General features: G+C 42.4%; 3 protein-coding genes across 3 annotated transcripts in view; all 3 read left to right on the top strand.

Annotated features, from left to right (window-relative positions):
- The window catches only part of LOC143361975 (serine/threonine-protein kinase MARK2), a 39626-nt gene extending 34896 nt beyond the window's left edge, over positions 1-4730 (top strand). The window contains exon 16 of the mRNA XM_076801734.1: positions 658-4730. Within this exon, the coding sequence (XP_076657849.1) occupies positions 658-876 (219 nt within the window). The 3' untranslated portion in view covers positions 877-4730. The remainder of the gene's footprint in view (positions 1-657) is intronic.
- Positions 4731-7324: 2594 nt separating this feature from the next.
- Apf (purine phosphoribosyltransferase family protein Apf) lies at positions 7325-8538 on the top strand. The gene is made up of 2 exons (XM_076801738.1): positions 7325-7587; positions 8126-8538. Exons 1-2 carry the CDS (start codon positions 7479-7481, stop codon positions 8440-8442), a joined length of 426 nt encoding a protein of 141 aa, XP_076657853.1. The 5' UTR covers positions 7325-7478; the 3' UTR covers positions 8443-8538.
- A 5384-nt stretch (positions 8539-13922) lies between these two features.
- Positions 13923-26853, top strand: part of LOC143362094 (trace amine-associated receptor 8c) — a 42041-nt gene continuing 29110 nt past the window's right edge. Inside the window, exons 1-2 of the mRNA XM_076801935.1 lie at positions 13923-14652; positions 23734-24320. Coding sequence (XP_076658050.1) covers positions 24105-24320 — 216 coding nt within the window. The 5' untranslated portion in view covers positions 13923-14652; positions 23734-24104. The remainder of the gene's footprint in view (positions 14653-23733; positions 24321-26853) is intronic.

Raw genomic sequence — 26853 nt, 5'->3', positions numbered from 1 at the left:
TTCGATTATTCGATTAAATGCGGGCACTGAAGGGTTAACCCTCCGTCGGAAACCTTACTTTTCTCGACGCCGGCTGCATACCGAGACGCGTATGTTCATAATTAATTTGTTTACTGTTTTGGTACTATCTCGGCAATGCCAAGCAATTTTTTCAAAAATATTGTCACGTCATGTAGTAAACTAATTGTTCTAACTCCCCCCCCCCAAAAAAATCCGAGTCGGTTCAATATTAAAAACGTTGTCATCTGTTTACGAATGTCCGAATATTAATGCCAGCGAGTGCAATGCTTGTGAAACGTTGGAGAGATAATTCCAGTAGGAATTCCACTCGAAAGCCTCGACAGTGAGAACTGTGTCACAGGAATGGGTCTAGATATTGTGAGCAAATTGGTAAGTAAAAATTCGAATGGATTTGATTGGACACCAACGAAGGATTTCCTTGGTTTGTTGGGTTTGGTGGGAATCGAGCGTCCAGCGGACTTATCGTTAGAGTAACTCTGGTTTGTTAGGACTCGATCGGAACCGAAGTTTCGAGGCAGATTGAACGCGGCCGCGCGCGGACTTTGACGAGAGCCGGGTTTGATAATCCATCGGGTGAGCACCGGCGGCGAGCGGGTTTGTTGTTGTCTTTACTAACGGTATTGTCGATCGCTTCAGGTACTGGACGCCAATAAATGTCAGTACGAACAGCGCGAAAGGTTCCTGCTGCTGTGCGCGCACGGCGACGCGACGACAGACAGCCAAGTACAATGGGAGATCGAAGTTTGTAAACTGCCACGACTATCGCTGAACGGCGTACGTTTCAAACGCATCTCAGGCACGTCGATCGGTTTTAAAAATATTGCCAGCAAGATTGCGAACGAACTGAAGCTGTGACTGCCGACGACTGGCTCCATAGCAGCCCGCGCCAAGAACCCATAACGCCCTCCTGACCGATCGCATGGACTCCTCGCAGCCACCGACGACCACGACGTTTTCTATTCCTCCTTCTTCTGGGACTTGAGCTATCGTTTCGATTCCGACGATGAAACCGAGTCCGATCTCGACCTCGATCTCGACCCGAGCTCCGCATCCGACACCACCACCGACATTGACTCCGATCCCCCATCCGACACCCGAGAAATCTTTGTTTAAAACACGATCTCTCAGCACCCCTCGGAGTCCCAGTCGAAACCGTACGAACAAAAGAGAGGCACGCAAACAGTCGCTCGATCGAGACGGCATCACCTTCGCACGCTCGCACGCGGGCGATTGGTTGGTCTCTAGAAAGGGATCCACGGAAACTAGAGAAACGTTCTTGTCTTGAAAACAAAACAAAAAAAAAAAACAAAATCCTGCTCTACTGGGACACTGTGATCTATTATATTCATGGCTGAACACGTATATATAGACACACACGCATATATACAATATATGTTTATTGAAATACTCCCGAGTGCCAAATTCGGAACCAAACGTCGGACTTAGGTTTCGCGAATTACATACCGTGTTCGCCCGCGAGAGAGAGAGAGAGAGAGAGAGAGAGAGAGAGAGAGAGAGAGAGAGGGAGAGAAAGAGACAGAAGAGACTGAGGATGTATGTACCAGGATTAGGGTGCGATTAGGGAAGAGGAGAGCGGAGGGACGGGGGATGGAATTGCGTACGCGCGTGTTGCGAGACTGAGAAGAAAGGGAGAACCCGAGAAAAACCTGAGGAGACGACAGGAAGCTGAAGATGAACCCGATCTCGCGCGTTTCTTCTCGCCTCTGTCGTACACGCGGACCGTTTGCTCTCCCGTTACGTCCCCTGACCGAAACCACCTGAAATGCCTCGTGTACGGGCTCGCATGATCGCGCAAGAGAATCTGCGAGCATCGGCAGAGCCGCGTGTACGTCGGCGAGAGGACACGATCGTCGCAGTCACAGCGTATCGCGTTCACAAGTATCTCGCAGTATTCCCTCGTTAGCGTCGCGCGTAACCCCGTGGGCCGTGACGCTATCGAGCAGTAGACGACGACGACGACGACGGCGGCTGCCTTCGCGTCGACACCAGGCTGTCGATTCGACGAGCAGACGAGCGCGACGCTAACGAGGGAACACTGTACTTTACAAAATCGATGTCGTCTCGGTGCACGCACGCGTTCAAGCAACGTCAGAGTGCCTGCTTAATGGTCACACCCCCCTTGCGTCGCGAGCGTTCAAGGGCCAGACATGGGCGTGCCGCTCTATCGTCTCCGCCTGCTCGCACGCTCCTACCGCGGGGTGGGGAGCGGTGCGCGCGAATCGGAAACGTCCCACGAAGCGGTGGGCGGTGCCACGAAGCGGTGGGGGCGGTCTGCGAGCGTGGAATGCGAGCATCAAGCGGGCACTACTGTGATTGTTCTAGTTTAGCTCGAGGCAAGTTTTCCTTGGTCCTTCGGCCTCGCGTTTTCCCTTTTCTTCTCGCGCCAAGAACTCCGCCGAACGGGTTCTTGAAGCGCGCACACGATCCGACGGGAGTCACACGATTTCATTGTACTTCAACTGTGCCTAATGACGCGTATTTAACGAGACGCCGAATGAATTTTCCGCGAGAGGAACGAGACAGACAACAGGAGTTATATAAGATACGGTGTGCGGGGTGCTGCGGTGCGGTGCGGTTGTGGTTGCGGTTGCGGTTAAGGTTAAAGGTTGCGGTTGCGGTTGCGGTTGCGGTTGCGGTGCAGTGCAGTGCGGAGGAAGTTTTTATGCGATGCTAAGACGCAGTGAAGACGATCGAACGTGTATATACTGTTCGGTGGGCAAGACGGTCGTGAGCACACACACACAACCCCGTGCGTAGAACAGCGTGAAAACAAAAACAACAAAACACGTTCGACGAAGTATATACGTTATAAGAGCGCGTCTACATATAGATCGTACACGCGCACCAGGAATCCACGAATTCGAACCAGTCGACGAAGTCTTTCTTGTTGTTTTCGATTATTTCCCGCGCGTGTGCGTGCGTTGCGCGCGCGCGCGCGCGAGGACGTTTCCACGCGAGCGCATCACCGGAACACGTCGACGGATTACGACAAACGAGGTCTGTTTTTGTAAATAACCGTTTGATCACACGCATCTCGAACAAAAACGAAAGAGGGCGACCTGTTGTAAAGGAGAACGCGTAATAGGATTGCGATCCAACCCCTTCAACGAAACTACCTTCACGACATTTACTATCGAGATTCATCCATTCGACCGTTCGATGAGAAACACAGACACATACACACTCAGCCGTTTCGACGGGCCCGCGAACGTATTTTGGTGCATCGCGTGCCAAACGATTTACATTTTCGAAACATTTTTACGATACCTTTATCTCCTATCCCGACTCACCCCGCCCTTTGATTTTTTTTTCTTTCTTTTTATCGAGTAAGTTTAACGATATGCAACAACCCCCCTACAGACATTAGCCGATTAATTGATGCGTAACGATGATTATGATTACATTTATTATTATTATTATTATTGTTACTATTGCTACTACTACTATTGTTATTATTATTATTATTATTATTATTATTTTTATTTTTACGCATAGTACACAAAATGATGTTAAGACACAAGATCGAGATCGGAGGAGATAGAAGAAGAGAAATATTATTATTTAAACATTGTTTAGGGATTATCGTCGTCGAGCGATTCTTGGGGGGTTCCTTGATCCTCCGGCGGGTCGTGGAAAATAAATCCTGTGTACCCTATGGTGATATCCAGGTCCATTTCCCGCTTTCCGTCCAGAGGCTGCGATGCTGAAGAGGATCATCAGTGTTCTCTGTGCACCGCCGTAAGCTCGAGGGGGTCCGTGAACATTCGTCTCGTGGCTTTCACCACCGGGTCGATGTCAACTTATCACGGTCGTCATCCTGATCTTCGAACCCTCCTCTGTTGCCAAGGCTAGTCTCTGTCCCTTCAACTTCCCGGGCGATCATGGCCTTCCTTCTCCAACCCTAATTGATCCAGCGACCCCAGGAGGTGGGAACCTCCCCCATCCAGAAGTACTTCGTAGTTGAATCCTTCTCGCAAGTACTTCGCTCCGTAACGAAGCAAAACAAGGGAAACACGTGGATGTATGTAACAGTACGAGAAGGGGAATAATTGTCCGGAGCCATACCTAACAAAAGAAAAAAAAAAAAACAAAAAAGTAAACACGCACGCGCGCACGACATCGTCGATAAACGAGATCTGTTGTTTCTACGAAAGAATACCATGTAAGGATTACATTTAAGTATTGTAATTGGCTATACACTATTACGCTATTTAACCTTTTATTCGCAAATGTATTCGCGGTTGAATGAAAACTAAATTAGGAGTTATTGTAAATGTAGAGGCGATTCTAGAGAGACTTGGTGTATATAAATAATATAATATACGAAAGGTACTAAATTAACCAAATAAAAATGAAAAGCCTCACAACACCAAGAACACACGAATAAAGACGAGAGAATACGCGTACCGTGAGTTGTACGAAGAGGGACATGGAACGCGAAGACGATTACCGAGGATGCTGAAGAGGACGATGAAGAAGACAAACGGAAGCGGACGAAGAAGACGAAGAAGACGATGATGAAGATGAACAAATGCGAAGAGATAACGTATCACACGAAACGGAGAACTAACGAATGGAACACCTCGGGATTCGAGTGACGCGAAACTTTTTATATTTGCCTAAGATTAATCTCGAGTAAATTACTTATAGGCAATCACTAATTTATTTAAATAAATACGGAACACGAATCATTTTTTCACGTTTCTAACACGCGCTGTTGGCGCGCGCATACACACGTACACACACTCTCACACACGCACACACACACACACACACACACATATGCTACATACCAGACGTAACGAAACGCGTGAGCAAGCTGTCCCAAGCAATTAGAACTATAGCTTTGAAACAAAGAGAGGTGCGCAACAATTTCATTGGGGGAAATCGGTTTCGAACGGTGCATTTAACTGCGTCTATTTCCAATTATTATGCGAATTGTTCTCCACGTACTCTTTGTACATTTAAACGAATCGTGATGACTAGACAGCGGAGTTTTTATTTTGCAAGGAGCTCCGAAAGTCAACCGACTTCTCCCGATGAAATTCTCGTGCATGCTCGAACGTTCCGGAGCTACAATGTTCGCGATTAGCGTGGGAGGCTCTGCACGCCGAAACACTGAGCGGAGAACGTTTCGATCCGAGGCCGAGTATTTGTTCTCGACGCGTGCACCTCCGATGCGTGGCTCTTTTCTCGAAAGAACGACTGATAGCACCTAAGTACCCTCGGCCGAGTTTTACCGTCGCGGGGATCGATCGATCGGCCCTTGGAGAATGATCTCCGGGGCCCGATATCGATCGCGGATCATTGTACGCGCGGCAACAGGTAGTAGATCGCGACTCATCGAAACCTACCCGTTCCTCCCACGACGCGCGGTTTAAAAACACCCTGCGGTGACCCGCGGTGACCGACCGTTCCTCCCCGAAGTCGGAGAAATTCTTGCTTCGAGCTGTCCCAAAAGCTCGATTCTCGAATTCGAAAAAAGCAGACTGCAACCTGAAACGAGACTAGACGCTCCCATCGATTTCTGTAGCCCGGAGAAGCAAACGTAACAAGCGGACGCCGAAGAGCGTTGTTCCAGAGCGAACGAAGGAGACGAGGAAAACGGGTGTCAGTGTATCATTTCCCGTGATCCGGACCGCCGCGATCCCGGCCACGATGTAGAAGAAAAGTTTACCTTTAGCAGTTACGAATTCATGTTACAGAGGATAAGACCCTTCGAATAAGCGTTCAATGACGGCCAACGCCTGTAAAACGCGTCTTGGTCAGAAATGAAAACCGATTCTATACTGTAACATCGTATTACACATACATACATACATACATACATACATACATACACACATACGCAAACACACGCATGTACACGCGCATACGCAAACCACGTACAAACATACTGAAAGACCGGCAGCAAACCAGGACACTCATCGTTTGTTCGATCGCTCGTCGCTTGCTTACCTTGCCGGTTAAATGTGTAAAGATTCTCTTGTCCGATAATGAATCGCGGGGAGAGGATGCTGATGCGCTCAAAGATTATAGTACCCGATGAGAACGTGAACGATCCTCGAACTCTTTCGAGAACCCGAAAACCGAAAGCTGAACGGATGACAAATCGGGCAACATTCGGACGACAGGAGGACGCACTGTTCGCGCCGGTCCGCAAACAGTTTTTCCAATTTTTGTATGAAAGTAATAAAGCCAGAAAAAGAAGTCAACCGATCCCGAGTCCGATTCAAAGCCCGTTACCGCTTCGTTACGGCTCGTCATCCATCCAGCTGCATCGATTCGCCATAATTACGCGCACACGTGCGCTTGAACGTGACCGCGCAGGAAGCAGCGGACCCATTCGGACCAACACCAAAAATAAAGGGACTTGGGTCCGGTAGATTGGAAAAAAAGGGATTTTTATGGAAAACGAAATTTCTTTCTCATAACTTGCCAAAACTTAGCTCAAATTGGACCACTTTTATTTTCAATTTAATTAACAGCTGCGCGCATGGAAATTGCACGCAAATAGAAAGTCCACAGCAGGCATTGTCTATTAATTACCCGGTTAGTTGCGATTGTTTTTGAAACAGTACAAAGACAGTTCTGGGCCCAGATCCGCAAAAGGAGCTTCGATGGCCACGCTGGGTCCACTGCTTCTCTATATTGTTACATTCAAGTATAATTACGTATTCGTACGTACATACGGCCACACGCGCATACATCCGACAATTTGTAGATACATACGTACATATAAAACATACAAGCATACATACAGACATACCGTGCATATATACATACATACATGCATGCATATATACATATATACATACATACATACATACAGCTTTACTAAATGTTTTCTGGTGATCGGTATTTAGCCAACAAAATGTAGCAGAAGCGTTTCTAATAAAATGATAACAAGCATCGTTTCCCAACTGAGATTCCTTTTAAAAGTCGGGCGCCGGAACGGGCGCGTAATGACGCGGTGAAAAGATCAAAAACAGCTGTATTTTTTTATTTTTTATTAAATGGAGATCTTGGACCTCTGAAGGTCCATAGGTACAAAGTATCAGGTACATGAAGGTCGCTTATTGGTAAATCTAATAGGGAAAACAGCAGTCGTCGAACATCTCGAGAATTTCTTTTTAATCAACTAAATGACACGTCTTAGGACAATTTTGCATACTTTGTAACGAATGGCAGTGTTCCTCCCCTCATGTGGCGACACTAGCCCAATCCACGTGGCACTTACCCGCTGCTTCTGTTTTGAGTTTAAATTGTTAAGAATACTTGAGACAACGTCATAGAATTGTTAACGGATTACAGATTCCCTTGATCATGTCAATATTTTCGCCAGTTACTTCTGTTCTGTATACCGGTAACCTATCCCTGCCTCACTCTAATCGCGTTAGTTGCAAGTTTATCGCGACGGACGTAAGAATCACAAGATGACAAAGCGGGCTTGCGGTTTCGTTGTGTTTCGTCGAATTCAGGGGGTCATCGAGTACCTGCTGATGCAAGTTTCGTACGGCCAACATCATTGGTCACCGCCGAAAGGTTTGTATTGAGTTTGTAATTCATCCTGGTCGCGTTTTATCGCGGTCTCGATACATAACCTCTTATCTGGGGAAATTCGTCGTACGTATCCGCTTTTTAACGGCTTATCTTGTTTATTTAACAATTCCAACGTTTCATGACATCATACGTGGACTGCGGATCTTATGGTTCCGATGGCTATATAAGAATTGCAAACAAGAATTAATTTATTCCGTCACATTGAAGATTCTATTATATTCTAAAAAAGATCAAAGTCTTGTTACACCGAGCTCGAGGTTACCAAAAATGCTATAAAACTGTACAATCCGCAGTATAATCATAATGAATGCTTCCAAATTTTCTTTGTTTTCAACGCGTTTACCGGCAAAGCCGTAGTTTGTTAAAATAAGGGCCACCAGCCACCGGTAGTCGATGAGATTTCAATTTCTAGTTATTTTACACTATTTCGGAACTTCTAAGATTGAAAAATTACAATGAGAACGGCTGAAAGGTAAATGCAGTTGTAGATTGTGGTGTGTTTTTGACATTACTGTCGCAGGTCATGTCGATCCCGGCGAATCGGACATGCAGACCGCACTTCGTGAAACGGAAGAGGAAGCTGGCTTGGTAGCTACCGATCTGAAAATCTACGAAGATGCGAAACAAGAATTAAATTATATTGTAAATGGAAAGCCAAAAATTGTCATTTACTGGCTGGCAGAGCTGATAAACCACGACAAGGTTGTTAGAATGTCGCACGAACATCAAGCGTTCAGCTGGCTGCCGCTCGAAGAAGCTTGTTCCACAGCCCAATATGAAGACATGCAGAAGACCTTGAGAATCTTCAACGACTATATATTGAAAAACCTCTCCTAATGCAATTATCTTTGGAAATACATCTGCAACTCTGTAAACATACATTGCTTTACACGCCACTATCGAAATTAATAATAGTGTATTTCTATACCCTAATACATTTCTTCAGTTTTAATTTGAGCTCTCGGAAGTTAATAAATTTTAATAGAACAATATTGAAATATTATTTTTTATTCCAGCGCAAATGATTCTTGCCGTTCTTCCCATAAGACACAGTGGAATTCTCAGCAAGAATCATTTGCTCCGCTCAAGGGACCGTACAGCGCCAACACACGTAGCGGTAAAACGCTCAAACTGTTAGCCAAATTAGTTTCTAATTCCCTCCGCTAGGTGGCTCCACCTGACACTGCCGCCAAAATCTTGAATCAGCGCCATTACCACAGACGAGGTATAGGAGTAGACCAATCACCCAATGTATTTTTCTGTCTCACGCTCGGGGGGCTCTAGACTCTAGAGCCCCCGTACCATTCCGTGTCACATCCTACTGTATCATCCAGAACTAATATTGTCGAACCGATATTCTACAATGGCGCTGTTGCTGATATAATTTTAAATCTCATGTCGAGGATTCATATGATGAATGAAACAAAAGAATGTTGTTTCCTCTTAATTCAATTACGGCTGACACGCGAGTGCATCGAAGGAGACGTAATGTAATAATAATAATAACGTAACGTTTCCGGCTGAGAATATTTTGGTCCCGGATCGAATCCCGCATGGAATGATTTTTTTTCGTTAAACACTTTTTTCATGTTCTTTCTACTAGATCAGTCTTCTTCCCTGTGCAATTACAACTACAACAGTGTAATAACATAATTATAAGAAATTAAATTAGTTCAATATTAGCCAAAAGTAAGAACGTAGTTTAAATTTAATTTTAAAAAATACGACGTTGATATCACTAATTTCATTTGACTATTTAATAGCTAGCTATTCAATCTACTTCTGATATTGCTTTTCATTTGCAGCATATATATTCTAATAAATTTAATTATTTGGGATTGATAAAAGATTGAACAACAATATTTATAATAACTAGTTTTGAACATTTTTTAAGGGTAATTAAATTTAAAAAACAAAAAGAATTATTTAAAAATACAAAATATATTTCAGTGCATACCATTAAACCCGATTCTTTTTAATCTTTTCAGTTTAAATTTCACTTTGATATCTTTTTTAGTTCAAAAGTTATAGCAAAATATGCGCCTCGCCGAACCGGGAATCGAATGCGCTACTTCCAGACATAGTTGGGCACTATTTAGATAACAAATTATTTAAATAACGATTCGAATAAAAGATACTATAACTTTATTCGTTATTCGAAGGTTCGAATAAAAAAAGTATCTTTGTCGAATAAATAATTTTATTCGACGAGAATTTATCCGATGAATAAAGATAATTTTTTTTATTCGAAGCGGATTTATTCGAACTTGGAACAATTTTTTCATCTTTTATCTGTATCGTTTATTCGAAGGCTTCGAATAAACAGCAACGAGGTCCGACGAGAGCCGAACTTCAAAGACCCAGCGACTGACAAACGGCATACAATGTAAGCAGATGGAGAATCGCGTACGAATGCAAGTTTAACTTTTAGATTTTTCAATATACCACCATAAAATTGCGACGAGTGAATTGAGGGGCTTTTCCTGATGAAAATGTGTCCAAATTCGAGTGTAATCGAACAAATTTATTGATACGTAATGTTACGATAAAAATTACATTCTTATTGAAGATAGTCCAAATGATGTCGTGTTTGGACTCATTTTGATCGGGACAAGCTCCACAGCTCATTCGTATTAACAATATTATTCTGATTAAAAACATAAAAGCATAAATTGCCAATAATGCACGATTCTCCATCTGCTTACATTGTAGGCCGTTGGTCGGTCGCTGGTGTTTGAAGTTCCGAGCTCGTAGAGTCCCGAGATATCGGTGTGAAACAACTACCAATCCAATTGCAAAACTTCATTGTTTTTCATGATTTTTTTATGGGACTTGCGCCAACTAATTCGTGGCATTCTTCTGATTAAAATGACACTAAACACGGTACAAATTGGACTGTATTTAGCATTTTTTTAGCATTCGAAGGCTTCGAATAAATCTTCGGATAACTTTTGCCAGCTCGACGAATAAACGGCGACGAAGGCCGACGAGGACCGACGAGCGCCGAACGTCGAAGACCCAGCGACTGCCAAACGGCATACAATGTAAGCGGATGGAGAATCGTGCATTATTGGCAATTTATGCTTTTATGTTTTTAATCAGAACAATATTGTTAAGACGAATGAGTTGTAGAGCTTGTCCCGATCAAAATGAGTCCAAACACGACATCATTTGGACTGTCTTTAATGAGATTGTAATTTTTATCGTAACATTACGTATCAGTGAAACTTGTTCGATTGCACTCGAATTTGACCTCATTTTCATCAGGAAAATCCCCTCCATTCGCTCGTCACAATTTCATGAGAATATATTGAAAAATCTAAAAGTTTAAACTTTTATACGTGCGCGATTCTCCATCCGCTTACAATGTATGTCGTCTGTCGTCGCTGGGTCTTTGAAGCTCGGCGCTCGGCAAAAGTTATTCGAAGATTTATTCGAAGCTTTCGAATAAAAGATACAGATAAAAGATGAAAAAATTATCTTTATTCGTCGGATAAATTCTCGTCGAATAAAATTATTTATCCGATACTCGTCGAATAAAGATACTTTTCTTATTCGAACCTTCGAATAACGAATAAAGATAGAGTATCTTTTATTCGAATCGTTATTTAAATAATTTTTTATCGAAATAATGCCCAACTCTGCTTTTGACACTCTTATCCGGATTAGTCTTAAAAATCAACAAAAAAAAAATTATGTAAAAAATATAGAACATATTTTAGTATACGCCATTAAACCCGATCTTTAAAAAAGATTTCTAGTCCAAATTTCGCATTGATATCTTTTTTAGTTTAAAAGTTGTAGCAAAATGTGCGCCTCGCCGAACCGGGAATCGACTGCGGCTCAGGCGCTCGAAACTTCGGTAACGTGAATTCGGCGGAACGCGTCGAACAGTCGAGCTAGCATCTCACACGGACAGAATAGAGGTACGCTTGTGTGTAGCGCGTGCGTAGTAGAAGCAACGTAAGGAGACGTACTGTTGCCTTCGTCGTTTATTTTCTCACTACAAACGTGAAAGAAAATAATGCAACTACGTTCTCAGTCAGTAGTGAAATAGATTGACATCTTGCAAAAAAGATCAACTACATAATTATTGATTTATTAATTCTTAACTCTTTCGAATTTTACAACTAATATTAATTGATATTTTGGATGATTCTTTAAAGCTAAAGTTTATGTTTTTTAAATGAAATATACATGAAAATATATAGTAAATTTCAATTTAATTTCTTTTTCAAGTTCAGTTACAAAATATATTCAAAATGGTTGCGTATTAATAGTGTTAAAAAATTGTAGAAATGCGAATAATAATTATACGTATGGAGAATTGTTATTTACGTTCAAGGTTTATGAAAATTGTATTTCTATAATTTGGAAACGTAGTATCTATATTTATTAATATTGTATTGATAAAGATAATTGTAGATATATAACATAATGACATCAAATAAAAAAATATAATTTGAACCTATAGTCATAACATCAGATATGTACATAACTCGTCAATCATGTGTATTTGACCAGATTTGATCATTTTTGTGGATCTAGTTCCAACATTTATCGTTCGTCAGCGTAGAGGGCGTAAGAAAACCAGTTGTTTACATGTGAGAGACGAAACCCCATATGGTGATTGGTCTACTCCTATACCTCGTCTGTGCCATTACCCCGTAGCAGTAAATCGCTGAAACTGTTAGCCAATTAGTTTCTAAGTCTCTCCGCCAGATGGCGCCACCTACCACTGCCGCCAAAATCTCCAATCAGCGCCATTTCCTCGTAGCGGCAGAACGCTGAAACTGTTAGCCAGATGTTATCGACAAGAACGAAATTTTAGCGGTTATCGACTGTCCATATCGTTTGGCGAACAGTTTGAGTGTTTTGCCACTACGTGAAATGGCGCTGTACGCAATTTTGCCGGAATTTGCATAATGTCTTATGAAAAGAGCGGTAAGAATCATTTGCACTACAATAAAAATAATATTTTTGTGTTAAAATTGTTTAACTGTTGGGTGCTAAAGTGAAAGCTGGATGGTTTCACCTTCTGACACATCACTTTTGGATCATTGGAAAATGTGAGATCATATAAAGAAATCGGTAGATCCTAACCGGTAGCTCGGAGATGAATAATTTGATATCAATGGATCACTTCAGGTCAATTTTCAAACGCTTCTTACAAAAACGCGATCCAAATACAATTTTACAAGTAAATTTACAAAATAATAATCTCCGTAACAAACATTTCAGAACGTCGCTCTGACGGACGGGTCGCCGTAGGGTGTTCCATTAATTTTTCAAATATGCATAACAAATCTTTATAAAAATCGTTCAATCGTTGATTGAAAGCCCCGTCATTTTTCATGTATAAGGAATATTATTCCGACAAACTAACGACTCTTTTCAGCTAGGATTTGCAGGAAATTGAATCCGTGTTCGTTGCTCGAGTCCTTCCGGGTGCCCAGGTGCTACTCGGGAGGATGAGAGCAACGGGCACGTTGAAATTGTTTCATATTTCAATATGTGTGGCGATTGACAATGGCTGGTGGAACTGCATCGGTTCTTAAACAATAATATTTAGAATCAAGTCGCACATATTCCTCTTGGTCTGTAACATGAATAATACAATACTAACACTAGTGCCAATACAAGTATAAGTTTCTGTTTCAGATAATATATTTATTCCTAGCAAAAAGGACAGTAAATCCATAACAACGAATAGGACTTCACTGAATAAAAATCATGAGGTTCATAGATTTTATGTATAATTATATAGTTTATATCTGCATGTTGTGCGTTGTCCGTTGCATGTATTATATGTATTGCACATATATTGCATTCATTGCATGTGTCGCATGTTCTACAATTTAATTCACTGTATTTCCATTGCAGCGTGTTTTATAGTAAGTACCTAACGGGTTAACTACCCATTACACGTTTTAGATACACATATAGGCAGGTTGGTAGAATATTAATTAGCCCGGAAACTTATGGGGAATCAATAGAACTTGATAGAAATAGAAAACAATAATCAATTTCTTTAGAATTGTCGGAATTTTACCGGTAAGAAAAATTTCAAAAAATATGACACGGTGGGCACAGGGTATCGGGGATGTTGTGAGACTACCCCTCGGTAGTTGGAGGGGTTCCTGGATGAAATAAGAAATAGTTTCGACTCGGTGTGCACAAACGCACGGTATGTATGTATGTCATTGTGCGATTTTCGATGCTGGGTGAAGTAGATCACTCGGTTCCGATCAGCAAAGGCCGAGGACGAGGGGTGTAGAGTGTAATCGAGGAGGATTGCGCGGGAGGGTGGGTTTTGGCACAACGGGACGTGTCAGTGCAGTGGGGGAATGCTCTCTCTCTCGAGTGTTCGACTGTCGGGAGCAGCTAGTCAGTGCGTCGTCAGCCTCCGCGTCGTCGCGTCCGATTTTTACCCCTTCTACAATACTCTTCTTCTCCTCTTCTTCTTCTTCTTGTTTCTACCCTTGCCAATTCGTTTAGGGGTTTCCGGGCAGAGAGAGAGGGAGAGAGCTAGAGAGAGAGAGAGACAGAGGGAGGGAGAGAGAGAGACAGCACGGGTGCATCGTGAATATCCGAGAGGTAGAGTCGCTCTCTCGGAACAGTTGTGTCTCTCGGCAAAGTGAAAACGAATCGGTTTCCACCCTCGCGACGTATTCGATTAACGATTCTCGCTCCATTTGATAATTCGCCTCGACGTTTGTGTTTTACACCCCACCGTTCGTGGCCAGTGGTGACAGTTAACCAATTCTTTCGGAGGGACAAGGACTCGGACGATTAGCTAGGGAGGCGAGTTTTTGTGCCGAGGCTGCTTGCTCGCTGCTCTCCTGTCGATTCATATTGAATCAATGTTGAATTTAATATCGCGACGCGTCGTTTAGCCGACTTTTTTTTCTCGTGTTTTTTTTTTCTTTTTTTCCTTTTTTTTTTCATCGGAAACCGTTGTCGGCTACCACCAGTCAGCGATGAGGCTCCTCGCGCGGCTGATGATTTCGCTGGCGCCTCGCGAGAACTCCACTGTCTAGGTTACAGGTATGTACTTGTGCTTGATCTATGTGTGGTATTTTTGTTTTCGTTTTCACCGGATTCGATTTCTCTTTTATCAACCCCTCGCGTGTTGCAACGTCGAGTCGCGCGAAGATTTCGAATACGCGATCGACGTTTGCAATATTGTTTATGTATAAAGGTGGCATTAACTTCGGATCATTGGCAACCGCGTTGGTTAATCCTATGTATTGTGCAACAACGGCGGTCTATCTGATTGGAATAATCGGTTGAAGTTGCTCTAAAAATGATAATTCCTCGGTTAAATATTCACGGGGAGTTTTGGATTTGCTTTTAAGTAGTACCGAGAGTTATAAGCGCGGCCTTTTTATAATTTTATCAGCGACGAGCGTGTACTATAATTGACGCTATTTGAAATGGTCACCCGACGGAATAATTTTCTCGTTACATGTCGTCTCAATATTGAGATTATATTAAGATGATTAACGATATTATTCTTGAAGCAATAATCAAGAATGCAGGAATGCTATGAAACAAGTCTATCATTAATCAGGCTGTGTTGACTTTTGCGCAAGAACTGTACGTTGAATGTCCCGGAAAGAATTTTATTCGATATTCGATGAAACAAGCGTGAACGTTCGAAACAATCTGAAATCGGCCGGGGAAGAGCCATAAACTCCAACGCGCGGCATATATTCAACTTATTCCTAATGGAATGCTATAAACCAGTTTTTACTTTCCACTGAACACAGATACCCTTTCGATTTAATACAGTGGAAATAAGTTCTCCTTTTACGGTGCAGAAGTTTACGTGCCAACTCCCGCGTAACTTATAATTAAAACCTGAAACTAAATTTCTGGATATGCTTATTAAATTGAGCTACAGCGCCTCGGGACACGCCTTACGGTGATTCGGTACGCGAAATAAATAAGTATTTTTTCGGTTGAGCTTTCATTTTTAAGAAAGTCGAATCTGAGCCTTTGTCGAGTGCACGTGCACTCGGCTAACGCCGACGCGATTCGCACGAATGTCCACGGTTGCGATAAATAATAACTGACTTCGAGACGATGTCAATCGGTTACTTAAAACTTTACCTTCTTGTTAAGGTTTTTTAACTTGACTGTTCATAAAAGAAGCTCAATCATTTTTTTTTTAAATAATAAATTGAAAAGTTTATTAGTTGGCTTCCGGTGGATGTTAAGACTCTGGGATGTAATTCGAAGCAAAAAATCTAAAAGACAATTTCATATCAGAGATCAATTTCACTCAGGGATCTCCTCTTATAAATGAAAATGAACTTTTATGGTTTGTTTCCTTCGGACGACTCGTAATAAATGGCCGATACTTCTTTGAGCCCCTAACAATTTCGGTACACGCTTTCTATGAAGTTTGTCTCGACAAAAGAAATCGAGCGGTTGTGATGGCTCGTGTTTCGAAAGAAGAGAGCCGAGACACAGCGACAGACAGAATAGCTGTCCACCCCAATCCGTGTGCCCACATGTCATCAGTCTTGAGCGATTGTGGCAGGGCGAACAGCCATTATGACCAATAATGGTGTGCGTCTGGTCTCCTCTTTCGAGGAACGATGTAAATATACCGAATACCCTGGCAAAAAAGGTCCTGTGTGCTTCGAAGAATGGGTACGAATAATCGAAGTAGTATAGGAATCTTGTACACAGACACGTCAGTGTTCCAAATTTTTCATTTTACCGAAGATATAATAAAATCTACTCTGCTACTAGAAATCCTAGAAATTTCTTTGAAATTTTCATTTAAAATTTTAAAAGGTGTCAACATTCGATCGAGAAAGAAATTTTAATTGTTTCTGCGGAGAGTGTTGCTCACCGCGAATTCTTACGTGCAATAAGCATTGATATGATGGTAAACCGGCTTAACCGTTGAAATCCACGAGAGCATATTAATATCCGCCCTTTGGGATTTCGGGTAAAGGGGATGAATGCCCTTTGTATTCCCAGATCTGCTCAGATAAATAACGTACAGGGCAATTAACGCACACGACGCAATTGTTTCCTCATATTTATGGGCCGCGAGTCCGTGAACAAGCACCGAGATTGTTCAAAAGTGGTCCACACGTTTTGTAAATGTAAAAACAAAAGTAAAATGTCATTAAAAAATCAGATACCGACACCCCGCTACGTCGGAACGCGTATTTCAATTTCGCAGATTAAAAATTGGGCACGAAATTAAGTACAAAATGAATTTCACTTTGTTATGCCTCGAAACGCGTATTTTAATTCAGTACAAAGTTTATTTTGTTTTGCGGACGATGAAGTTTGTTACTGGTTCGCGAAAATTTACGAAGTCTGGGGACAGGAGAAGCCATTATCTGAAAATTCTGTAGTCCGAACACTGTCGTTTCCCCACCAGTTACGATAATAAAGGTTCTATTGTACACCGAAATTGAAAACTATGAACTCCGGTGTACGGAGGGGGATGTATTTATGCAAGAGGAACCTTCGACATCGATTGCTGACTCGAGACTGCTGATGAGGTCAATGCCAGATCAACGAAACGAGTACCGATTAAAGTGACTGCCTCCGAATTGTCACGTGGTACATATTGTGCCATTGTACCAAATTGCCAAAGGGCCGCCGAATAAGATTAATCTTTCGATTCTGTATTTGAAACGAATAAACGAATTCGAAGTTTCCGCAACTTCAGCGACAGTTGTTCTACTTTTACATTATTCTATTCGTCATAATTGTCAACTCTCTCACAGTTGCAGTTTCAAGTGTATTGTACCCTTGAAAACGATTTAATTTCCGTAAAATATTTTCACGAATGTGCGAAAAGGGAGGATTTTTTGTAGAGTAAAACGTTGACGTTGCCGACTGCATTTTCACTGACCATTTGCTCTTTAAATCGGCAAAGGGGATCGAATGTTTAGAATGTGAAGATTCAGCTCACGAATATGTGCTACAGACGATGACGAGGACAAAGAAGTTGCTTATGTACGCGTGCGACGCGTGTAAATAGTTTCACTCCGTCTTGACCCACACATGCGAAAAGATAGAGCGTCGTCCCGACGTCAAAAAATCGTTTTCTTTGTGCCTTTTGTGCTCAACCTCGTCCATTTATTGTAGTATACTTTGGGGAGGATAGTGCAACCTTATCTAGTACCGTTCAAAAACGTATCATCGATCGGCATAGCCTTTTCGCTCGTCTTAATGTCCTCGGAAAATAGACATTTATTCGTGCTCGGTTGTTCGTCAATTTTTTAATGAAATAATAATTTAAGGAAGCCTTGACTACCGATCCAATTATTATGCCCAACTAAACCGGCCCCAATTTCAATTGTAAAGATTTCGATTGAATTCACTGTTTAGTGTTTTTTTGTTATACTTTACAGGAGGCACTTTTTAAAATTGTATAACTGTAAAGGGTTAAGAATTCTTCGCCCGCTCGCTGCTATGATCTTATACCGCGGAAGTTTCAGCGGTCTTGCCGATTCAAATATTTTCGCAAAGTTTTTAATTTAAATGTACAGAACCCAGGTGTGTGGAACAGTGTGCAATTCTGGTGCAGTTTATGTTTTGCCGCGGAGAACGCGAGAGAAATACGATTCCAGAGATTATCTGAACCAGTGGTTCCGAACCTTTCCGAAAACATGAAGCACTCTTGAACCGCGCTTCCGAAAACTTTTCGATAAAACTTCTGTCAGATAAAAACATTGTTTAACAGGAGCATCCTTGCCAGCATTCTCAACATCTCCGCCCGGATATTTCTTCTCATTCCACTTTTCTTTATTCAATATTTTCTACCTTCTTTCTACTTTGTTCGATTGTCCACACCTGCAAGGAATTTTACGAACAGTGCTGTTTCACTTTGCGAAGAAGCGCACACGGTTCAAAGTGAAAAAGACTATGATCGTGTAGCATTTGAAATAGTGTAACTACAGTTTTCATTACTTGGTCGAACCGCCGCACGTAAAACTGGACAGATCAAATTAATGGTTGGTTGGTCACCATCGGGCAAAAAACTTGCTGACCAACCAAAACAAAAACTATGATCAAAGCGGCCGAACTAGTTCTGGTGGCTCGGTGTATAGGTGATCCTGTTATGAAGGGAGTTAGGCTAGCTGAGCCTGGTGCAGGGAAGCGGTTGTATGTACGTACACAGGTTGGTGAAATTAAGTTTGATTCGCGAGCGTGTTTCAGATTTGCCACTCCTGAGTACACCGTGCAAACTTGTCCTAAAGTGTTGTGCCTGTTTCTAGGACTCGAGTACACATTTATTATAAACGAGATTATAGTTTCTTACCACGTTAGTTGTCACGTTACTATCCAGAGGATAAAATTGTTGAGAAAAATCTTCGAAATAAAATATTTCACAAGAAGAGTTTCTGGGTAGACAAGACAGTCGGTGGTGCGGTTCATACAGCATTCTGTCACCATGATCACACTTGGCGAGCCCACTATAATTGTATCACCGCCGCGACTATAATACCGAGCTAGTTGGCAATACGTGAAGGATAACAAGGTAGAAGCGAACCACCATCCAATGATCGTATTGGCACAGTAATGCCCACTGCTCTCTATAATTATGTTATCAATTCAAATTGATGCGGGCATAGAGTACCGTATTCAGGGCGTTCGGGTGTCTATGGCTCGAATTTTCGCATACTGCAGCGGAAAACAAGAGCACAGCGATGCCCCGATCCGACTATGAATTAATTTGCACACAATATTTTTCACTTCACCCGAATGCAGAGGCGATGACTGGAAAAAATTATGATTTTTCCAGTATTCACACGAAAAAACAAGATTAGCAGATACCAAAAATCCGACGAACCGTTCGTTTTCATAAATCCGTTGTCTTCTGTTCCGCGTGATATGGAACATTTGCGAAGCATACTAGACAATCCTTTGTGTGCAGCACTGACACTTGCGAATGCTGAGAATTACAGTGCGTGTAGCTGATATATGATGACAAATTTATGTACCGAAAAATGCATTCCCTCGGTAGAGCAAGTATTAATATGCGCTCGTACATTTTACCTAGCGGACAGGTGTAATATCGTGCAGCGATTTGCGTCTGACTTTTTCGAAAAATAATATACGATGACCCAGATCACAATTTCAATGGAGTGCGAACATTGGACAGCACCGCATTGTACGATTATTGTTGCACGAGTTAAACATATTTGCTAAACACAGTGTCCGGAGAATACGAAAAGGTTTTATTTCCGGCGAAGAGTGCTGTGTAAATGCAAATTTCAAGATGCACAAAATTAAAATTTAGATGGAAAGATTCCCCGGAGACCGATAAGATAAAAATAAATTACGTTGTCTTGGGTAATTGTTATTACAAAGTCTTTCTCCCGGTGTACCAACAGCCGCGTGAAAATGCACGGGTCTGCGAATGGCGAATAAGAAGGCATTCGATTGCTATTTCATCGGCAACTATTATTTCTGACCTGATTTTATAAGCCGTCTCCTTGGTCCGATGCTCGAACACTTTGACGGGGAAGAACATCCTCCTAAAGGAGGAGAGGAGGTGCATTTTAAGCCATTATCTCATCGCGTGTTCTACTTTCACCCGTGGAAAAAAATTCTTAGGCGAAAGCAGATGCAGTTTTGCGGATTTATATATATATGAAAAAAAAAGGAAACGTAGCTCGCCTAGGCGAGTTCCATTACGACTTAACTTCTGCAGTTCGCGAGATGTTCGAGAGTTGTTCCCCTGTTATGCAAGTTTCTCACGCAGTCAAATCATTTTAAGCAAATCCTCGTCTGGTTTCCACCCGCTTCTTTCTTTCCATTCACATGTGAACCGCGACTTCACATTATTCCCTTGCCTACTTTCAAACTCTTCTCGTATGACTTTTAACGATCTTGTTCCCTTCAATAATTTCCTATATTTTACCCGAGAACTTTACCGGAAAAATGATTTATCATGTGAGAACTGCTAGATTAAAACAAAGCAATGCCAGAATTATAATAGACTATTACCACTTGGGAACTAGAAAATAAAATAGATTGAACATTATTTCTCCGTTTGAAACTAGAGACAAAATAGATTATTTACTGTTTATCGCTTGGGAACCAGTATTTCATCCGCCTCCGATTTTGCATAAGTGCAGGACAAACGACCTAATCGAACTTTCCGCCCCATTACTGCGATACATCTCGCAAGGCATACGCTCGCAGTGCTATAGGTCGGCGAGTCCGAAGTACTTGAGCCGATCTATCGGAGCCAAGAATTAAAGATAACTTAACTGGAAGTGTGGCCGGCGGACCTGACGATGGGGAAATCTAAATGGTAGCCTAAATGGTAGCACGGCTGGTAGCTGCTGGGTAAAGTGGGCGAGCACCTCGAGTGGTGGCTGCCTAGTCTCCGTCGTTTTCAAGCACCGTAGGATGAGGGTATCTGATTCGCCCTGCACTGCTCTGCCACTGATTGATGAGGTTAGACCATCCTGCTGGTTAGCGGGTAGCCCCACATCGTGGGTCAAGGTGCTTACACCTGCCGTGTGAGTTGCGGTTGATCGACTCCTCTGCCGTCAAAGACGACCTTGGTCCGGAAGACAGGGCCATAGGGGCGTCTGTCCGTCTATGGGAACACGTACAGGCTCCCAAACACTTCGAAATACTGTTTGCTCAATCTTTGCTGAAGCTTTTCGATGAATCTTTGTAATCTTTCGATGGACATTTTTACTGGGGATCTTTGACGCGCACCGTCTTTGAAAAAATGTCCTCGCCAGTGCCGATGGGGATGTCCAAAGAAGAACCTGATTATGTAGCATAAGTGGAAATTTGTTCTTATTCCCGATCGATCGTCGATTTTCGGTGGCGAGTGCACACGCACCCACGCTTCCTGAGACGCGAGGGGTGGGGGAAACGGTAGCCGCGCGTCAACGACCGAACTCACCCTTTTGGGTCATTGGAGGGAAGACCCGCCGTGACTTTCCTCCACCCTCGGCGTTTCGTACGCGATAAGAAACCGTGAATCGCATTCCAAGCTGCTCCGCAGCCACCTTGATTGTGTGGAAAAATTGTCAACCTCGTGGAAGTATGCATAACAGAGTCTCCGGGTGCTCAGGTGCACTTGGATTAGACCTTCCGAGTAGCTGTTAAAAAATTCATCTTACAACGGAGCACGAAAGTAGAGGCTAAGTAAGTGTATCCTTCTTTAACCTTTACCTTTTAGAGGTTTCGCCGTTTGCGAACGAACATAGCAGCCAAGTGACCTAATGAAACTTTGACAGAAACTGGGTCTCTTAAAAATATTTAGGACGTACTTCTTTTAGGAAAACAACCATTGAGGTTCGGAGAGGGAAACAAATATTATTGTAGAATTTCTGAGAATTTATCGGAGCTAGACAAAAGCAGATTGCAAGGTCATTTTTTAATTTGGAATCTAGTTGTGCAAGCAGATTTTAGGTAACTTTGTTTACTGAAATAATAATTGTCTGGTTAAATGAAATGTGCATCAATTTTGGTTGATACGCATTATACCAACAGAATAACATAAATTCTCGCACGGTTTTCCTTTGACATTAAATTCTCCATTAATCGCTCGACATAAGCTTCCAAACAAATTTTATACAAATTTTTCCCATGCGTCGCGACGCAATTACAGATTAATGAATTTTCCAATTAACCTTTCGCTTCGACTATAATTACATAGAAGCCGGATACAAATGCAATCAGGTGAACACAATAGGAGAGTTAATGCTGCTGCCCCGGCAGAAGAGTCTCTGTTGGTTTTAATATCTTCGGTCCATTGAGCAAAAATATATTACACGTTCTTTTTCGCATAACAAGGGAATTAACGTTTGAAAAGCGATAACCGGTTTATTCCATGAATAAATTATATGCGTGTATTAACGATGGAATAAGAGAAAAGTGGACAAAATATGTAAATCATCGAAGAAAGAGGCTCCCTCTCATCCCTCTTTTCTCCGACGCTTTTAAAATGTTTCTAAAAGCATTATCGCGGGGCTGAAAAGAAAATTTTAGAAAAGTGAAATGAAACAAAATGAATGTCCGGAGGCGAGTCGCGGAAGAACGGCCCCCTTTTAATTATAACGAAACCTACGACCGCCAAGATTCGTTCCCGCTCGTTAACTACGTATGTACGTCCTCGTTATTCAACCCTCGCCATCGATTTTTCTTCGTCCGGGTATACTGAGTATTGTAACCGGTTCGGAATTCTCAATTTTTACAACTTCTTTCGAAACGATTCAACATTGTAAATTCATCTCCCCGACATTCCCAAAAGCACAATACCCGGAAAAGTTGTTCAAACAAGTCAAGTGTCCGTCATTGTAATTATTCGACTGACTTCTAATTGGATCTTTGTTCGAAATAAAAATTTTCCAAGTCGATCGCAAAGAACAGAAGTTCAAGCAAACTGTGTTCTTCCTTTTAATAATTTTGAAACAATGAACAAATAATTGTTCAAAAACAATGCAACAACATTTAAATTCATGTTTGACGCTTCGTTCTCGAGAAAATCGAGTTTCTCGACAAAATCGAACAGTAGATGGGAACTGTCTGATCATGGCCGACCAATTCTACTTCCTTGCGTATACTGAAAAATCAATGATTTGTACTTACAGCCGCCTTTGTACTTTTTATATTCCAATTATAAAACATGTTCTGGAAAACGATAGCATGATAACAGAAACTCTGGCGTCTGCAGCGTGCTTGGAAATGATATTTGCAATAAATATACTCCAAGCATGTACTATATTCGTGCGACGCATGCAGTTGTAGCTGTTGAACATGGAGCTCATTTAATTCCTTGTTGCAGCAGCAGTTGCAGAGCACTTTGTAGATCCATTATAATAACTCGCCTTACCTTGTAATTTGACGCCGTTTCATAGCAGGTGTAATTTTATGAATTTCGAAATGAGTTCCGTGAAAAAATTCGACAATTTAATACGTTTGATGTCGCAGTTTAATAACACGTTCGTTCCACGCCCGAACGAAGCGTATGTAACGAGAAAAGGAATTGAAAAATATATTTCCTGTGAACATGGCGCCGTTTCGTTGAAAGATAATTTCGATCGTAGTATAGACGATAGCTACGTCCTTACCGGACAATATTTTTGTACAAAACAACGATTCTTTGGGTTGCAGATATCTCCACTGAAACATAACAAGTCGTGCCTTGACGTCATGTGCCAGTCAACCGGGCAGCATCACAGCGAAAATCGGCAAGCGGATCGCGCGGAAACGGAGACTCCTTGAGCGTTTTTCGCATAAAGTGATATAAGAGAAAGCGCAGCCTCTCGCCGCTTCGTTTTTTTTTTTTTGCGACAATGAAGAGGATCGTCGCGATCGTATCAAATTACGGAAAAGCGAGCCTCGCAAGACCGATGGTATAGCAGGGATGAAAATCTATCGAGGAACAGATGCGCCAGACCAGCCTCGCACGAGACAGCAGCGTCTCGTCTGGGCTTGGAGATCGAAAGTAATTTTGAATATTAGAAACGACAGCCAAAGGGAAAATGGAGCACAGGCAGACGATCATGCTCGCACCTGCGCTGAGCAACAGCAGCTGCTGGCGGAGGGATACGTCCGAGGCAGCTTGGACCGCACCGGGATTAGGCGAATTGCTCCGAGCGACGTTAATTCTTTCGCTGAGCCTCGGCATCCTTTGCGCGAACCTGTTGGTGATCTGCGTCATTAACAGCCGACGATACAGCAAATACATCCATGCACAGGTTAGTCACAAACGTTTCTCTTGACGCATTGTACACCGGCGATTATTTGATTTTGCAACAGCAGCAATTTCAATCGCAAACCAACAATTCATTTGTGATTGTTATTTGAGACAGTTTGCGGTGGAATAAGTATCGTTTCAGAGTTGTAAACAACCGAAAGAAGCTTTCGGATCGAGTTAGGTATACCAGATACGCAACAATCTATCAATCTATGAGTATGCATGTGGCAGATCGGTTAGGATCCGTCCATCGTTGGAGGACGGTCGCTAGATTTACCATGCACGATGCATATTTACGGATGTAATCGAAACTATGACCACCCTGCGGCTTTGCACAGCGTTCTGAATGGTTGAGGTAGATCAGGGGTTCTCAACGTAGATCGATGAACCTGTGTACGTCGGTTAGGGGTCGTTGAACTTTTACGGGTTTTTCTCGAGGTCTTTGAACTGTTACCCGATTGCCCGGAGCCGATGAAATAGGATCTGTGAAGAGCACTGCAAGGGATTGATACTTGCAAGAGGCTGGAAACCTCTGATTTAGGGGAAAAATGTCCTAGCAGAAAACAACCCCTAAGTGCCCAAAGAATTCGGAGCGGTTTTGTGAGATAGAAAACTGTTAGAACGTTCAACGTATCAACGTGTAGTGTTGTGCATTGTTATCCATTTCGGATCATTTAAGACTCCACCATTAGCAATTAACGAAAAAGCACATGCGTCAGGTTGTACGATATTAAACCTGTCCACTCATGAAAATCGACGAGCACATATCAAAACCCACTGGACGGGATTTCAAGTACAGGCGGTGAATGTCATTTCCAAAACACAATTTTATCCTGAAAAGTGGCACACTCGTATGACGGGTCTGTCCCGTCTACGAATATCTATTAATACACGTGCGCACGTTGTGACTACATCGCAATAGGAACCAAACTATCCATAAAACAAGCACTAACCATCAAGAAACAACTAACGTTTAAAATAATATTACCAAGTCCATAATAATTCCAATTGAAGAAACAAATTTATTTATTTATTGAGTTAGTAAAAATGTAATTTTCTCTCGGAACAATTTGATTGAGAGTAAATGATCCAATTTAGTCGATTATATTCGCCATGCTGGATTAACCACGGTAAATATAGAGTTCACATTGTCTACCGTCGAGTCAACATTCCAGACTATCTGAAATCTGGTAAAACACCCTATACAAACAGGGTTGCAGTCCACTGAGCGGATCGTGTCACCACGGATAAAGAAAACATGAGCGTGTTAAGCACGCGATAGGTGCAGCAGCCCCAGCTATTTGTTCTGTCTGACTAATCCGACGCTGTTCCACTTAAATAGTCATTACGTGCGTTTATTTACAGCAGCTCAACCGACTTGTTGAGCGTGCCATAGATTACGGTGTATCCGAAAATTTATGCGTTGCATTTGTAGGCGAAAAACCGCGGAAAAGAAATTAGACAGATTTGCCGGAGCTCTAAATTTCTAAACTGTGCTGGTACTAGTGCGGGTAACAGGTCTAAAAATTAATCTAGGCTAACAACTGCCATTTATTGGTCGATGAGGTGCTGAATGCGTCATTGGAATTTGTAATTTGAGGGAGGGAAATTATTTGTGGCTCGTCATAGCAATTACGGGACGATAGTCACTGCGCAAGACACGTCTTCGTCGCCCTCATGATCGAATTTTCGATTCCACTCTTCCTTTACTTTCCCCAAGGCAAACATTTGGCGATCGAGCATCCTCTAACCCCTATCAGCGATGTCCTCGTTGTTTCTCCGCGTTTCTCCCGGTTTTTTCTTTCACCCCGTGACTTCCCGTAACTTTCTCCATAATACCTCCCCCCACTTTTCATCCTTCTTTTCCCCGAAGATCTCGTGTGAGCCTCGAAAACTTCGGTGTACGTTTATCGACCAAGCCCTCAGCAACCCCTGTACTTTCACTCTTTATGGCTTTACCACTTTCCCCGAGGTTTCCTGCGCGCGGTCTTTTCCTTTCGTTTTCTTCGTCAGCTATTTCATTTTATTATATTTGCTTCTCGCACCCCGCACCCCTTTCGCACTTTTAAAGCTCCTCGCTCGTTTTTCTCGTCAATTTGCCGCTGTTTCTCACTGCTTTATCAAAGGCCGTACACTTTTACGCGAGGCTGTATTATTTATAATACAATGCCTGACGAAATGATAAGACGACTGTGACATTTTGCACGTCTGGGTGTTCGGCGGAACGGTGAAAAATATAAATTGATATCGTAGGCTTTGTACGTGCGTAGATGGAAAAGATCAGTTAAGTCGACTTTTCTCACATCTATCACTCCTGCTTGGTTAATTAAAACCGTGCTAGGTAGTTCTTTTTAAAGGGTCAGGTGTTTTGAGCGGTAGAATGAATTGTAGAACTTGTTGGTAACAATAACTCTGAATTTAATGACAACAACTGTACAAAGATGTGGTGTAAATGCGGACTAGCTGAGGACTGATTGAGGACAAACTGAAGACTCCCTGCTCGCACGCAGAGATGGGTTTTTAAGGGGTGTGAA

This window comes from Halictus rubicundus, chromosome 16 (assembly GCF_050948215.1).
Source record: "Halictus rubicundus isolate RS-2024b chromosome 16, iyHalRubi1_principal, whole genome shotgun sequence".
In the NCBI taxonomy this organism is placed as follows: domain Eukaryota; kingdom Metazoa; phylum Arthropoda; class Insecta; order Hymenoptera; family Halictidae; genus Halictus; species Halictus rubicundus.
Note: the sequence above shows the minus strand (reverse complement) of the source record. Positions and strands in the feature narration are given on the sequence as shown.

Bases quoted from the DNA above. Each gene is read 5' to 3' on its own strand.
- Apf (XM_076801738.1), top strand. From the start codon at position 7,479: ATGACAAAGCGGGCTTGCGGTTTCGTTGTGTTTCGTCGAATTCAGGGG. The intron at 7,588-8,125 runs GTTTGTATTGAG...TTACTGTCGCAG, and splicing joins TCATTGGTCACCGCCGAAAG to GTCATGTCGATCCCGGCGAA.